At 42.0% G+C, this 17,366-nt stretch overlaps 1 protein-coding gene across 4 annotated transcripts in view; it reads left to right on the plus strand.

The window, feature by feature from the left end:
- The first annotated feature begins 444 nt into the window (after positions 1 to 444).
- Positions 445 to 17,366, plus strand: part of ALMS1 (ALMS1 centrosome and basal body associated protein) — a 214,362-nt gene continuing 197,440 nt past the window's right edge. For all 4 annotated transcript variants that reach the window (XM_044261390.1, XM_044261388.1, XM_044261389.1 and 1 more), the window contains exon 1: positions 445 to 762. In XM_044261390.1, the coding sequence (XP_044117325.1) occupies positions 445 to 762 (318 nt within the window). The remainder of the gene's footprint in view (positions 763 to 17,366) is intronic.

The following is a 17,366-nucleotide window of genomic DNA, read 5'->3' on the forward strand; positions in this document are numbered from 1 at the left end:
AGTTTGCAAGTTTGATCATCATGGGTTTGTACTAGGGTCTGATCTCCTGTCGGTGCATGGGCAAAATTCAGTCTTGGCTTGGCGCAGTCGAGGACTAAATTCTCCCCTCCCTCGAGAGGAGCCCGGTCGGGGTTTATTGTGAGCTTTCAGTACTGTGAGCAAGATCCCAGCGGCTGACGAGGACGACGCCCCTCCCCCGCCTGCCCCCGCCAGCCCCCGCCGCACCTCTGCCCCCTCCCCCGCCCTCTCCCGCGGGGCGTCCTTAGCAACGCGCGCTTTCTCTCCATGCCCCGCCCAGTCCGCGCGGCGCCGGGCGGGGCGCGAGGCCTTGGTGGTCTTTGCGCCTGCGCGCGGCCGCAACCGCCAGTCAGCTCTCCTCCCCTCCCCTCCCTCCCCTTTCCCCTCTCCCCACCCCCCCCCCGCCTCCTAGAGCGAGACACCAATATGGAGCCTGAAGACCTACCGTGGCCCAGCGAGCTCGAGGAGGAGGAAGAGGAGGAGGAGGAGGAAACAGAGGAGGCGGAGGAGAGGGCAAACCTGGACTCGGACGAGGTGGTGATGGTGGAGGAGGTGGAGGAAGAAGAGAGGAGGTACCCGGACTTGGACTTTAGTAACTACGAGAGCCAGCCTCCGGAGAGTACGGACGACGAGGAAGACGAGGAGGCCAAGGCCTGGCTGCAGGCGCATCCCGAAGGGCCTTTGCGTCCGTCGTCGGTCCCGAGGCACCGCTACTCGGAGGACCAGAGGACCGGCCCGGAAAAGGTAAGCCGTGTCGGGGAGAGATGGGGGATGCCGTCGGGCAGGGTGACGCGCGGCGTCTCTGCGCGCTCAGCCCGCTCTCTGCCCCGCTGCCTCCAGCCGGCTGCCGGTCACCGTGCCGGGCAAATAACAGGCGGGCTTGTAAGGTCTTGTAGGGGCCGTATCGCGTCCTGGGTCTCCACTCCTGCGCAGGCTCTGGCTGACTACGCCAAGTCTCCCATTGTTTATGGCAAAGACCTCTCTTGCTTCACCCTCTCTGTGGGTCCCGGGCTTTTGAATTACACCAGCTGTTCCGAGCGTCCCTATTCCCAGTGGGTGTGGTTAAGCAACGGTTTGGAGAGGAGATGGGGCTCCTCGTGCCCTGCTGGAGGGGAAGCGTTTGTACGAGGGAGAGAGTAGTTCTCCAGGGGCTGTCTTGTTGGGAAGACCGGAGATTAGCGTGCCTGAAGGGCAGGACTCTCCTGGAGGGAGTAGTGTGGATTCTGGACACTACATGATTAGTCTCTAGAGGCTCCTCACCTGTTTGACTTCTCCGGAACCTTGTTTGTAGCAATGAAGGGCAGTGCCCCGTAGGTAGGAGGTTTATGCTGCAGCTCCAGTCTGGAAAACTAGAAAGCACCAGGTAGTAGACAATGGAGAAAGAGCTGGTTTTATGGTGGGCTCCTGAAGACGATTTTGAAAATAACTACATTTAATTCATTAGCTTTTCAGGGAGGGGAAAAAAAAAAAAAAGGTTTGCTATTCAGTTTGAATATCAAATCATCAGACACTTATTAAGTTTCTGTTTGGTCGCACCTTGTGGCGAGTTTAGTGTTTATTGTCTAGGACTGCTCCATAGACAAGATGTAAACTGTGCAGAGTGAACAAAATACAACAAAGTACAAGTGAAAAGACAGTGAAGAGACTTTTAATAGACCTGTGCTGTTCAACACAGTCATCACTATCCACACATGGCTCTTGACATCGTATTTCGTTAAGATTAAATAAAGTTTAAAAATTCAGTGCCTTTGTTGTACCAACCACATTTTAAGTGTCCAGTAGCCACACTTGACCAGTGGCATTATTGGACAGTGCAAATATAGAATAGTTCCATCATCACAGAAAGTTCTTTTGGACCTTAATGCTATAGACGGTTGATCATTAAGGAGTAATAGTTATTGTTTTTCTTGGTAAGTATTCCAGTGGGTGCTTAATTCATTGAGCATTCACCATGGGCATTCACACTGTCCGGCTGGATGCAAAGGAGTCTTGGTGAACCGAAACATTTTTTTAAAAATCTCTGCCCTTCTAGTGTTCAGGTAAGAAAAAGCAGACAAAATTTAGTTGGCCACATAAATAAGTAAAACTGGTATGTGCTAATATACTTTGAAAGTATACCATAAGGGGATTTGACCTTGTTAGTGGAGCTGGGGAAAGCTTCCCTGAGGAAGTTCTGATAAAGCTAAGATCTGAAGACAAAAATTAACTAGACACAGAGAAGAGAAAATCCTCCCAGTTGAGGGAAAGTCACATGGAAAGGTGCTGTTGGAGAGAACATGGCATTTCCAGGGAACCAAAGGCTAATACGGATAAAGGCTTTATCTCTGGAATTGTTTAAATGGAATTGTTAAATTTGGAAAATGTTTAAAACATTTTCAGTGGTAAGATTTGTGTTTCAGAGGGGCGCCTGGGTGGCTTATTAGTTAAGTGCCTGCCTCAGGTCATTAACCCAGGGTCATGGGATCAAGCCCCACATTAGGCTCCCTGCTCAGTGGAAAGCCTGCTTCTCCCTCTCCCACTCCCCCTGCTTGTATTCCCTCTCTCATTGTTTCTGTCTCTGTGTCAAATAAATAAAATCTTAAAAAAAATTTTTTGAATTTCAGAAAGATCACTTTGTAGCAGAGTAGAGGACAGCTTTGACAGCAGGATGGAGTCAGAAGTGGCAGTAAGTCAAGGATGCTAATTATTAAGCCATTGCAGCATTGCCAGGCAAAAGATGATAATATTTTGGAATAGTAAAGTGTTAGTGGATATAGAAAAAAGTAGACTGATTGAAGAAATATTTAGGAGGTAGGGGTTCCTGGATGGCTTAGTCACTTAAGCATCTGCCTTTGGCCCAGGTCATGATCTCTAGGTCCTGGGATTGAGCCCTGTGTGTGTGTGTGTGTGTGATGGTGGTGGGGGAATCCTTGCTGAGCAGGGAGTCTGCTTCTCTCTTTCTTCCCACCTCTGCCCCTCCTTCCTGCTCATTCTCGTTCTTCCTTTTTAAAAAAAAAAAAAGAAAGAAAAATATTTTTTTCTATAAACATTTTTTATAACATTTCTATAAACATTTTTACTATACTGATAATGGATTAGGTAGAGTCTGGGTGTTAGATAATTCAATGAATGGTTGCGTCAAGCATCAAGGTATGGCCAGGTTCATGGTGGGAGCAGTGGAGGGAGGGGTTGATGGGTTTGACTGAGATGAGTGTTGAGATTGTAAGATTGGTTTTGGAGATCAGAGCAGAAGTCTGAATTGGGAATTCCAAGTTGTAAGTTATCTGCATATAGACCATAATATATGGGACTCCATCTCAGGACTGTGGGATCATGACCTCAGCCGAAGGCAGACACTTAACAAACTGAGCCACCCAGGCATCCCTGCCTTTTTTTTAGAAGATTTTATTTATTTATTTGAGAGACAGAGGGAGAGCATGCCAGCGGGGTGGAGGGAGGGGCAGAAGGAGAGGGAGAAGCAGACTCCCTACTGAGCAGAGAGCCAATTGCAGGACCCCATCCCAGGCCCCGAGATCATGACCTGAGCCGAAGCAGATGCTCAACCAACTGAGGGACCTAGGTGCTGCATAATTATCCACCCACTTTTTGATTGTAGCCATCCTGGTGGATATGAGGTGGTATCTCATTGTGGTTTTGCTGTGCATTTCTCTGATGGCTTATGATATTGACCATCTTTTCTTATGCTTATTGGCTGTTTGTATATCTTTGGTGAAACGTCTATTCAGGTCCTTTACTCATCTTTATTTCAGTCATTTGTCTATTTGCTGTTGAGTTATAAGAATTCTTTATAAAGTCTTAATATTTTCCACAATGTAAAGTAAAAATTTCCACATAAGGTGTCTGATTTGCAATATTTTCTCCCAGTCTGTATGTTGTGTTTCACATACTTGATAGTGTTCTTTGAAGCACAGAAGTTTTTATTTTATTTTTTTTTATTTTATTTTTTTTTTTTATTAAGAATTTTTATTTATTTATTTGAGAGAGAGAGACAGTGAGAGAGAGCATGAGCGAGGAGAAGGTCAGAGAGCGAAGCAGACTCCCCATGGAGCTGGGAGAAGTTTTTATTTTTGATGAAGTCTGATTTATCTTTTTGTTGTTGTTGTTGCTTATCCTATCTTAGAAACTGTTGCTGAATGAGAAGTCATAAAGATTTATCCCTATGTTCTCTCTTGCGAGTTTTATAGCTTTTGCTCTTACATTTTAGATCTTTGATTACTTTTGAGTTATTTTTGTACATTGCTACTTTTTTTTGTATGTTGTTTGTATGTATGTATGCTACTTTTTTTGTATGTTGCTACTCAGTTGTCTCCACCATTTGTTGAAGACTCTTTTTTCCAATTGAATGGTCTTAGCACTCTTGTTGAAGGTCAGTTGCCCATTGATGTATGGGTTTATTTCTGGACTCTCAATTCTATTCCATTATCCATCTGTCCAGCTTTATGTCATGGTACACTTTTTTGACTACCATTGCTTTGTGTAGTAAGTTTTGAAATGAGGATGTGTGAGTCCTCCAGCTGTGTTCTTCTTTCTCAAAATTTTTTGGCTATTCTAGTTGCCTTGCTCTTCTCTATGAATCTTAGGATCAGTTTGACAATTTCAACAAAGAAGCCAGCTGATATTTTGATAGGAATTACATTGAATCTATAGATTAGTTTAGGAGAATTGCCATCTTAGCAACACTGGGTTTTCTGATCCATGAACATAGGATATCTTTCCATTTATTAAAATCTTTCCAGACACATTCAGTACTGTTTTGTACTTTATAAGGTATAAATTTGACACTTACTTTCCCTTAAATTATTCTAAGTTTTTTATTCTTTTTGTGCTATTGTAAGTAGAATTTATTTTTTAATTTCATGTTTGGATTGTTCATTGCAAGTGTATAAAAGGACAGTTGGTTTTTGTGCATTCATTTTGTCTCCTGCAATTTTGCTGAACTCGTTATTAATCCTAATAGATTGTTAGTGGAGTTTGTAGAATTTTCTGTATATAAGACCATGTCAAATGTGAATATATATAGTTTGATTCTTCTTTTCCAATTTGAGTGCTTTTTATTTTTTTCTTGTCTAATTACCTTGGATAGAATTTCAAGTATAATGTTGAATAGATTTAGTAAAAATGGATGTACTTCTCTTATTCCTGACCTTAGGGGGAAAGCATCCAATTTTTTCACTGAAAGTAGGATGTTAGTTTTTGGTTTTCCATAGCTTACCTTATCAGATTGATGAAATTTCTATCTATTCCTAGTTGATGGAGTATTGTTTACCATGAAAAGGTGTTAGATTTTGTCAAATTATTTTATTATTTGGTGTATTAATATTGTTAAGCCAAGCATGCATCCTGGGGATATGCTTTACTTCATACCTAAATATATGTTATAGGGTACAGGAATATGTACACACACACACACACACACAATTTACTACTATTTTTTAAAAGAATTTTTGCATCTGTAGTCCCAAGGTAATAGTCTGTAGTTTTTTGTGATGTTTTTGTCTGGCTTAGTATCCAGGTAAGACTGGCTTCATAAAATGAGTTAAAAGTGTCCTTTCTGTTTGTTAGGGATTGGCACTAATCATTTTTGACTGTTAGCTAGATTACACCACAAAGGTCTGGGCTTTTCTTTTGGGGAAGTATTTTAATTAGTAATTGACTCTCTTTCCTTGCTATATGTCTCTTCAGATTTTCTATTTCTTCTTGGATCAGTTTCAGTAATTTGTGTTTTCTAGGTGTTTGTCCATTTCTTCCAAGTTATCTAATTTTGTAACATGTAGTTTTTCACTGTATCTCCTTATAATTATTTGTATGTCTGTAAGATCGGTAATGAAATTCCCTTTTTAATTTCTGATTTTAAGTAATGGGAGTACCGTCTTTTTTTCTTGGTGAGTCTGGCTAAAGGATTTTTAATTTGGGGACTATTTCAAACACCCAACTTTTGGTTTCATTTATTTTTCACTATTCTCCATTTCATTTCTTTCTTTCTTTCCATCCTTCCTTCCTTTCTTCCTTCCCTAAGATTTTTATTTATTTAGAGAGAGAGAGCATGCACAAGCAGGGGGAACGGCAGGCAGAGGGAGAAGCGGGTTCCCTGCTACAAAAAGAGCCCCATGTGGGATTTGATCCCAGGACCCTGCAGACCATGACCTGAGCCAAAGCCAGATACTTAACCTACTGAGCCACCCAAGCTTCCCTATTTCATTTATTTCTATTTAGTTTTATTTTCTTCCTTCTGTTTGCTTTGGGTTTTGGGTTTCTTTTTTAGTTAAAGGTGCGTGGGCAGGCTGTTGATTGAGATCTTTGTTCTATTTGTAATGTACACATTTGTAGCTATAAATTTCCCTCTCAGCACTGCTTTAGCTGCAATGCATAATTTTGATATGTAGTATTTTTGTTCTCATCTCAAAATATTTGAAAATTCTCTTTATGAGTTCTTTTTTTTGACCCATTGGTTATTTAAGAGTCTGTTGCTTAATTTCCACCCATTTGTGGATTTATTCAATTTGCTTTTGTTACCAATTTCTACCTTTATTCCATTTTATTCGGGGAATAAACTTTTCATGTTTTCTTTTTTTTTTTTTTAAGATTTTTATTTATTTGACAGAGACAGACAGAGAGAGAGGGAACACAAGCAGGAGGAGTGGGGGAGGGAGGAGCAGGCTTCCCCCTGAGTAGGGAGCCCAACATGCGACTTGATCTCAGGGCTCTGGGATCACAACCTGAGTTGAAAGCACACACCCAACTGACTGAGCCACCCAGGTGCCCATGTTTTCAATTATTTAAAAATTTTGAAGCTTGTTTTATGGCCCAACATATGGTCTGTCCTGGAGAATGTTCCATGGGGGCTGGAGAGGAATGTGTATTCTGCAGCTCTGGAGGGAAATGTTCTATTATATTTGTACATCTGTTGTGTTTATGGTGGAATTCACATCTTATTTTCCCATGTTGGTCTTTTGTCAAGGTGGCTATCCTTTTTTTAAAGTAGACTTCTTGGGAGCAGTTGTTCTTTTTTTTGATAGAAAAACCAAGCAGAAAGTACAGAATTCCCATATATCCCCTCTCCCTCCCCATGTTCCTGTTATTAACATCTTGTACTCGTCTGTCACATTTGTTACAGTTAGTAAGTCAGTACTGATATATTATTTTTAATTAAAGTCCATAGTTTATGTTAGGGTTCACTCTTGGTATATTCTATGGGTTTTGACAAATGTATAATGCCATGTATCCACTATTACAGGATCATACATGACTGTTTCACTGCTCTAAAAATCCCCTGTGCTATACCGATTCATCCTTCTCTCCCTTCCTCTGAAACCCTGGTAACCACTGATATTTTTACTGTCTCCATAGTTTTTGCCTTTTCCAGAAAATCATGTAGTTAGCGTTTTCAGAATGACTTCTTTCACTTAGCAATATGCATTTAAGTTTCTTCCATGTCTTTTTACAGTTTGATAGCCCATTTCTTTTTTTCTCCTTGACTTTTTTTTATTGTGGCAAAATATACATAAAATTTACCATTTTAACCATTTTAAAGTAGCATTACATGTTTGTTGTGTAACCACCACCATCATCCATCTCCAGAACTACTTTATCTTTCCAAACTGAAATTTTAACATTTCTGCCGTATCTGAGTCTGATTCTGAAGCTTGCTCTGTCCCATCAAACTGTTTTTGTCTTTTAGTATGCCTTTTAACTTTTTGTTCAAAGTCAGATATTTATTAAATGAATGTGATATGAAAGGAACTGAAGTAAATAGGCCTTTAGTGTGAAGTTTTGTATTTATCTGGCTAGAGGTAAGATTGTATTTACTATTTGCTGTAGCTTTATGCCAGGGGCTAAAATTTCTTCTGGTGACCTTGTTTTTGTTTTCGGGTTTCTCTAAGGATTTATTCTTAAATAAGGTCTGAGATGTACTTTTAGTTATATTCCCCTATGATTATCAGGAGCCCTATTGATGCAGGATGGTGTGTGTGGTGGGGGGAGGTGGCGGTGGGGTGGGGGAGCAGGGGGAGTGTTCTCTAGTCCTATTATTAGGTGTTAGTCTTTCCCCTGGGCTGTGATTTTCCCTGAGGTTTTCATTGTCTTCTCTTAAGTGAGACAGAAAGGCTAAAAGGGGGCTGGGGTTGAATATTTCTTTATGCTCATGTTGTAGGCCAGAGCAAGCTCTAGTTGGTTATTTACCTTCCTATAGGTCTCTTAGTCTCAGGTAAAGCCCAAGTGGGTTAAGATCTGGTAAAATAGTTTCTTTTGAGGGCAGGTTTTACTAGGAACAGAATGCTCAGGTATATTTCAAAATGGCTACTTTTCCCCTCCCCCTGCCAGAAGCGGAAGATTTTTCTCTCTTCTGTAGGAATGTGGTACAGATTCTGGACATAAAACTCATGGGTGTGGTGGCCCCTCTAAGACTGATATTCCTTTTTTTTTTTTTTTTTTTTTAAATCTCAGGGTTGTTTACCCTGAGCTTCTAACAAGTTGTCAATTGCAGTTTAGGTTTTCCTGCTGTAGTACTACTGGTTTCCATTGTGGCATCTACTCCTTGGATTTGGCTCCAGTAAACAGTAATTCTCTATATCTGCTTGTCTGTTTCCCCAGTCTTTGGGACTGTGGTTGCCTTTTATTTTATTTCTCTAATGGATGTAAGAAGAGTATTTGGTTTTCAATTTGTTCAGCCTTATTGTTGTTGTCCTTGTTGTTGTTATGGGAGTGATAACTTCCTAACTTGTTGCATGCTGGACCAGGACTCTTGTTTTTATTATTTTTGTAACAGACACCATTGTTAAGATTCCCAGAAAATTTGAGCCGAAAAACTGAGCAGGCTCCAAGCATACCTTGGAGATACTGCAGATTTGGTTCCAGACCATTACAAAAAAGTGAATATTGTAATAAAGCAAGTGAAAAGAATTTTTTGTTTGCTAAGTGCACATAAAAGTTATGTTTACATTATAATGTAGTCTGTTATGTGTGCAATAGCATTATGTGTAAACCAACAATGTGTATACCTTAATTAAATACCTTATTGCTAAAAAATGCTGACCATCATCTGAACTTCTAGCAAGTTGTAATCTTTGTGGTAGAGAGTCTTGCCATGATGTTGGTAACTGCTGACTGATCAGGGGTGGTGGCTGCTGAAGGCTGGTATGGGTGTGGCCATTTCTTAAAATAAGACTGAAGTTTGTGACATTGATTGCTGGTTTCATGAATGATTTTTCTGTAGCATGTGATGCTATTTGAAGCATTTTACCCACAGTAGATTTTTAAAAAAAAAAAAAGACTTATTTATTTATTTTGGGAGAGGGGGAAAGAGAGAAGAGGAGGGGAGGGACAGAAGGAAAGTGGGAGAGGGAACCTCAAGTAGCTTGCCTGCTGAGTGCAGAGCCCAATGTGGAGTTCAATCTCATGACCCTTAGACCATGACCTGAGCCTAAATCAAGGGTTGAGTGTTTAACCAACTGAACCACTAGAAGTTCTTTATAAAACCGAAGTCAGGGGGCACCTGGGTGGCTGGGTGGCTCAGTGGGTTAAGCCGCTGCCTTCGGCTCAGGTCATGATCTCAGGGTCCTGGGATCGGGTCCCGCATCGGGCTCTCTGCTCAGCAGGGAGCCTGCTTCCCTCCCTCTCTCTCTCTGCTTGCCTCTCTGCCTGCTTGTGATCTCTCTCTGTCAAATAAATAAATAAAATCTTTAAAAAAAAAAAAAAAACCGAAGTCAGTCCTCTCAAACCCTGCCACTGCCTCTCAAACCCTTGCCATTACAAGGTTAAGTAATACTTTTAAGTCCTTTGTTGTCATTCCAACAGTCTTCACAGCATCTTCACAAAGAGTAGATTCCATCTCAGGAATTTTCTTTTCCTGTGCATAAGAATCAACTCCTCATCCATTATAGTTTTATCATGAGATTGTAGCAATTTGATCACATCTTAAGGCTCTACTTCTAATTCTGGTTCTTTCGCTTTTTACATCACATCTGCAGTTACTTCTTCCACTGGTCTTAAACTGTCAGTCATGCATGAGGGTTGGAATCAGCTTCTTTCAGACTCCTGTTAAAGTTGATAATTTGACCTCTTCCCATGAATCATGAATGTTCTTAATATCATCTAGAAAGATAAATCCTTTCTAGAATGTTTTCAATTTAGTTTTCTCAGATCCATCAGAGGAATCTCTGTCTATGACATTCTTTAATAATAAGACTTGAAGGTCCAAATGATTCCTTGATCCACGGGCTGCAGAATGCATGTTGTGCTAGTAGGCATGAAAACAGCGTTAGTCTTACTGTAGATCTTCATTAAGGGTCTTGGGTGAGCACGTGCGATGTCAGTGAGTGGTAATGTTTTATTTTTTGCTGAGCAGTAGGTGTCAACAGTGGGCTTCAGATATTTATTAAACCATGTTGTAAACAGATGTACTATCATCCAGGCTTTGTATTTCCACTTATAGAGTCCAGGCAGAGTAGATTTAGCGTAATTCTTGAAGGCTCTAGGATTTTCAAAATGATGAATGAGCATCAGTTTCAACTTGAAGTCGACAGCTGCATTAGTCCCTAACAAGAGTCAGCCTGTCCTTTAAAGCTTTGAAGCCAGGTGTTGACTTCTTTTTAGCCATGAGAGTCCTAGACAGCATCTTTTTCTAACATAAAGCTGTTTTGTCTACATTGAAAATCTTCTGTTTAGTGTGGCTACCTTCATTAATTATCTTAGCTAGGTTTTCTGGATAATTTGCTGCACCTTCTGCATTAGAATTTGCGGCTTCACCTTACACTTTTGTTATGGAGACGGCTGTTTCCCTTTAATCTCAGGAGCCATCCTCTGCTAGTCTCACTTTTCTGCTGCATCCTCACCACTCTCAGCCTTCATACAATTGAAGGGTTAAGGCCTTGCACTGGATTAGGCTTTGGTTTAAGGAAATGCTAGATTGTATGCTAAGAGTATGTTTAGTTTTGTAAGACACTGTCAAACTGTCTTCCAAAGTGACTGTACCATTTTGCATTCCCATCATCATTCAGTAATGAATGAGAGTTCCTGTTACTCTGTACTCTGAGCAGCATTTGGTGTTGCCAGCGTTTGGGATTTTGACCATTCTAGTAGGTGTGTAGTGATGATCTCATTGTTTTAATTTGCAATTCCCTAATGATAATACGATGTGGAGCATCTTCTCATGTGCTTGTTTTCCAGATGTATATCTCTTTTGTTTACATCTATTGACCATTTTCTAATTGGGTTATTTGTTTTTGTATCATTGAATTTTAAGGGTTATGTATTTTGGTTTATAGTTCTTTATCAGATATGTCTTTTACCAATATTGTTTCCCAGTCTATGGCTTCTCTTTTCATTCTTTTGACATTGTCTTTCACAGAACAAAAGTTTTTAATTGTAATGAGTCTGATTTCTTTCAAGGATTGTGGTTTGATGTTGTACCTAAAAATTCATCATCATATCCAAAGTCATCTAGGTTTTCTTCCATATTATCATCTACGAGTTTTACAGTTTTTATAATTTCCCAGTTTGCATTTACATCTATGATTGATTTTGAATTAAATTTTCTGAAACATGTCAAAGTAGTGTCTAGATTCATTTTTTTGCTTGCGGATGTCTAGTTGTTTCAGCACCATTTGTTAAAAAGACTCTCTTTGCTCCATTATATTGCCTTTTGTTCCTGTGTCAAAGATTAGTTGACTATATTTATCTGGGTCTATTTATCGGCTTTGTTATGTTATGGTGATCTATTTTTGTGTTCTTTTGCCAATACTACCCTGTTTTGATTGCTGTAGCTTTATATTGAGTCATGATGTCAGATAGTATCAGGTCTCCGACTTTGTCTTTAATTTTGTGAGAGCTGTTCTGGGTTTTCCTTATAAACTCTAAAATTACTTTGTCAATACCCGCAACATAATTTGCTTAGAATTTTGATTGTGATTGGAATTGTGTTGAGTCTATACATCATGTTGGGAGGAATTGACATATTGACAGTATTGAGTCTTCCAAACCATGACGTGGTAGTTAGTTCCTCTTTGATTTCTTTCATCAGAGTCTTACAGTTTGCCTCATATAGATTTTGTACATATTTGGTTACATTTATACATGAGTGTTTTAATTTGGGGGTGCTAATGTCAATGGTATTGTTTTTTAAATTTCAGATTCCAGTTGTTCATTGCTGGCATATAGGAAAGTAATTGACTTGCTCTGTTTTTTTAATGTCCAAAAATCATTCATAGAATATCTGTTTCTTTGAAAATGGAGTATTGAAGTCTAATTATTGTTGAATTGCCCATTTCTCCCTCCATTTCTTCCAGTTTCTCCTTTCAGTTTTTACTGGGGGCTCTGATGTTAGTTGCATATGGATTTTTAATTGTTAATGCATTCTTGGTGGGTTGACTGTGTTATCATTGTGAAATGTTCCTGTTTATCTTGAGTAGTTTATTTTAATATGTTTTTAAAAAATATTTTAAAATTTTAATTCCAGTATAATTAACATACAATATTCATTTCAGGTGTACAATGTAATATTCATATATACAATATAATACGATGAACATCGTTTCAGGTGTACAATATTATGATTCAACAGCTATAACTCAGTGCTCATCATGATTAGTATGCTCCTAATCCCCTTCCCCTGTTTCATACACTGTTTGTGTAAGGTGTAAGAAAGTGGTTGAGTTTCATTCTTTTGCATGTGTTAGGGTCCATAATCAAAGGAGCAAGACTGATACAAAGCAAAAGTCAAGCAAAGCTTTATTTCGAGCCAAGCATCGAGAATCAAACTGACCGGTCGGGACTGATCGGGGCTGTCTTACAAAGAGGTGACGACCCTTCCCAGCCTTACAGACTAACTTTTATAGAGGTGGTTGAGTCTGGCTTATACACAGGTGGCCAATGAGATTGCAATACACAGGGAAAACTGCACAGTCATGCTAGGTTGGCAATATGGGTGGCCAATTGAATTTCAACTTACCATAGTAAATATATGTGTGCCCTACTGATTGGATGTCTGCATCTGGCCTGGCCCGTCCTGGTATCTGGGCTTTGCAAATAAGTTCCTCTGGGAGGGGCAGGGTCAATTTAAGTTTATAACCAAGTGGCTCCCTCTGGCTAACCAGAGCCTTACATTCCCCCCTTTTCTTTGGAGAGTAGTCAAATCTTTGACTTTTCAGCCAGTTTTATGTTCTCCTGTTGTAAGGGGTTATACTGAGCATGTAAGACTAACATTTTTATCGCTCTAATTTTCTTTTGTACAAATGTCGTTAGGGCATTTATAATGTGCGGGCCAAAAAGTAACATTAGTGCACAGTCGGCTGATGAGTTAGCCATTCTCTGCTTTGTATAACCTTTTCATTTTTCCTAATTCCGTTTGTCTAATTTCCCACCTATTCTTTTTTGTCTTATGAGGTGATTCAGAAGCTCTTACACAAACAGGTAACAATAGGAACAACAATGAACACATAGTCTTTTGAGTCTTAGCTTTAGTCCACGGTCAGCAGGGTCCATTGGCTACGACTTCCATCTCTGGGCAGCATCCTCTTTCTCAGCTCATTTGACGTGACCCACGTGAATCCAGGCCCTGATGCCTTCTACTTTTATTGCTGTGGGGTGGTCAGGATGACAGTAAACAGTCCCTTCCAGCGAGGCTTCAAATTTCCCACTTGATGGCGACGTATCCAAACCAAGTCCCCAGGTTGGTAAGGATGTGGTCCCACCTCCATCTCTGTCTCGGTGTGGGCAGTCTTTTTAAGACAGATTGTAATGCCTGCAGTGACTGGAGTAGAGATTGATCAGTCATTTCTGCTAGGGCAACCTCTTGTAGCCGAGGGCAGAGCTGGGGCAGGGAGTGTCTCCTGAACATTACTTCAAATGGGGTCACCTTGTTTAAGTAGGGTGTACACTGTGCCCTGAGGAGGGCGAAAGGAAGGAGATCCACCCATCCACCGCCAGTCTCCAGAATTAGCTTTGTCAAGGTCTCTTTAAGAGTCTGCTTCATTCTCTCTACTTGCCCGGAACTCTGGGGCCAGTAGGCACAATGTAGTTTCCAATTAGTGCCCACAGCCTTGGCCAATGCTTGTGAGACTGAACTCACAAATGTAGGGCCGTTGTCTGACCCGATCGCGAGAGGCAGCCCAAACCTAGGAATTATTTCTTCTGATAGCTTTTTGGCTACCACTCCTGCCGTCTCATGTTTGAGCCATGAGCCTCTACTCAGCCTGAAAAGGTATCTACTTGTGCCCATATTTTCCGGGTTTCATTTCTCTAAAATCTATTTCCCAATAAATTCCTGGTTCCTTACCTCTTTCTCTTTTCCCTCTTCCCATTCTAGTTCCTCCCGCATTAACTGCCTGGCATTGAGCACATCTATCAACTACATCCTGAACCATATGCCCTAATTTAGAAACCTGGAATTGCTTGCCTATAAGCTCCTTGAGTTTGCGTGTCCCCAAATGAGTACCCTGATGTATCTGGTCTACTAACTTCTTACCGAGTCTTCGAGGAAGAATTAACTTTCCTGTTTTAGTCTTAGCCCAGTCCTCTTCATAGTCCAATTTAGCCCATTTTTATAAATACTTTAAATCTTCCTCTGAAATAGTCCGGTTTTTCTGGTAGGTCTGGAGCTGGGAGTGTAACCAGCTCTTGCACCGTCTTTTGGGCTGCTTGCCTTGTGGCTTGATCTGCTAATTGGTTTCCTTTTGAAATCAGATCAGTCCCCTTTTGGTGTCCTGGGCAATGCATAACGGCCACCTCTTTTAGGCCTCAAATAGCCTGGAGGAGAGCCAATATTTCTCCTCTGGTGTTTTTTTTTTTTAAAGATTTATTTATTTATTTATTTATTAGAGAGAGAGAGACAGAGAGCGAGAGATCACAAGTAGGCAGAGAGGCAGGCAGAGGGGTGGTGGGGGGGAGCAGGCTCCTGCTGAGAGCCCAATGTGGGGCTTGATCCCAGGACCCTGGGATCATGACCTGAGCAGAAGGCAGAGGCTTAACCCACTGAGCCACTCAGGTGCCCCTCTCCTCTGTTTTTAATTCCTTTTCCTTCTGCTGTTAATAAGCCCCTTTCTTTATAAATAGCCCCATGTACATGGAGAGTAGCAAAGGCGTACCTGCTCTCCGTATAGATGTTGGCAGTTTTACCTTTGGCCAGATGCAGTGCCTTAGTGAGTGCAATCAGCTCCGCTTTTTGTGCTGAAGTTCCATGTGGCGGGGCTGCTGTCCAGAGTTCCTGCTCAGGGGAAACAATTGCAGCCCCCGCATAACTCTTTCCATTGATCATGTTGCTACTCCCATCTGTGAACAGAGTCATCTCGGCATCCGGGAGGGGAATGTCTCTGAGATCCCGGCCTTATTCCTGTGACTTGGGTTAGGACCTCCCCGCAGTCGTGTGGGTGGTCAGCCAGCTCCTCTGGCAGCAGTGTGGCTGGATTTAGCACAGCCGGGGGCCGGAAGGTCACTCTTGGTTCGTTGAGGAGGAGGGCCTGATACCCCGTCACTCGGGTGTTCGTCATCCATCGGTCTGGTGGAGTCTGGAGAAGGCCCTCTCTAGCGTGTGTGGAGGTTAAGATGAGATTTTGACCCAAAGTCAATTTACTTGCATCCTTAACCAGCAGGGCTGTGGCAGCAATTATGCAGAGGCAAGGGGGAAACCCAGGTGCTACTGGATCTAGTTTCTTGCTAAGATACTTTGCCAAGGCCCCAGAGTCTGAGTCAAAACTCCTTTGGCCACCCCTGCTTTTTCATCCACATACAAGTGGAAGGGCTTGGTAACATCTGGGATGGCCAATGCTGGGCACTCAGTAAGGCTGTTTGTAATTCCCGAAATGCTCCTTCTCCCTCAGCTGTCTACTCTATCATAGTGAGCCCTCCCTTAGTCAGTTCCTGGAGAGGTCGGGCAATCTCCGCAAACCCAGGTATTCACAGCCTACAGTATCCCACCATCCCAAGAAAGTCCCTCACTTGTTGGGACATGGTGGGGCGGGGTATCGGGTGATCACCTGTTTCCTGGACTCAGACAGTGAATGCACTCCCTCCTGGAGATCAAAGCCTAGAGAAGTGGCATGGTTCTGACAGAGCTGTGCTTTCTTTGCTGACACCCAATACCCTTTTTCCTGCAGAGTCTGTAAGAGAGCTCTGGTCCCCCACAAACATAACTCATAGTCCTCAGTGGCTATTAGCAAGTCATCAACATACTCTAACAGAGTGACTTGTGGGTTGGAGGTTCTGTACTCAGGCAAATCCTCGTGTAGGACCTCGTCGAAGATAGTGGGTGAATTCTTGAATCCTTGGGGAAGTCTTGTCCAGGTGAGCTGGCCTTAGAATCCTTCCTGTGGGTCGGATCAGTCAAAAGCAAAAAGGGGCTGAGATTCTCTTGCTAAAGATATGCAGAAAAATGCATCCTTGAGATCTAAGACGGTATACACAGTTCTTTTGGGACCCAGGAAGGAGAGTAGGGTATAGAGTTTAGGCACCATTGGGTGGATATCTCCAACCCGTTTATTAACTTCCTGCAAGTCCTGAACGGGTCGGTACTCCCCAGTCTCCGTCTTTTTGACTGGCAGCAAAGGTGTGTTCCATGGGGATTTGCAAGGAACTAGGATCCCGTTTCCTTGGAGGCAGTTAATGTGTTTTCTGATCCCTCTCCTTGCTTCCGGAGGGAAGGAGTACTGCCGGATGCAAACAGCCATAGCCGTCGCTTTTAATTGAACCACCACTGGAGGCTGTCCCTTGGCCAAGCCAGGGGGCTTCCCTTCTGCCCAGACCTCGGGAAACTCGACCTGTAGGGTTTGGAGTAGGCTCCCCCAGTTTGTCTCCTCTGGTTTTGAGACTGGCTCAGAAAGGAGGTATTCATCTACTGCCATAAGCACCTGCGCAGTGGATTGTCTCGAGGTTACAGTCCTGTCTCCTTCCGAGAACTGAATGCCAGCTTGTAACTTGTGGAGATCTCTTCCCATCAAGTTATAGGGGGCATTAGGGAGGACCAAAAATTGATGTTTAACTACTCCTGAGGCCAAATTTAAAGTCCTTTCTCATGTCCATTTATGTCTTTCTCTGCCATTTGCTCCTTGTACCCAGACTTCCTCTCCAGGTAGTTTTCCCATAGGTTTAAGTAATGATGAAAATTGGGTTCGCGTGTCCATCAAAAAATCAATTGATTTCCCCTCCACTTTAATTTTTACTCTGGTGGCCAGCATTGCCGTCTTCCTTTTGGGGCACTCCCTGGCCCAGTGTCCTTTTTCCTTACAGTAAGCGCACTGATCTGAATCTAAATCTTCCCGCCTGTCTTCTTTGTGCTTAGGCTTTTCCTTCCATTTACCATCCCCTGTCTACCTCATGTAATGCCAAAACCTTAACCAGGTTTTTTTTTGGTCTGTTTTTCA

The sequence above is a fragment of the Neovison vison genome, chromosome 8 (assembly GCF_020171115.1).
Source record: "Neovison vison isolate M4711 chromosome 8, ASM_NN_V1, whole genome shotgun sequence".
Lineage (NCBI taxonomy): Eukaryota > Metazoa > Chordata > Mammalia > Carnivora > Mustelidae > Neogale > Neogale vison.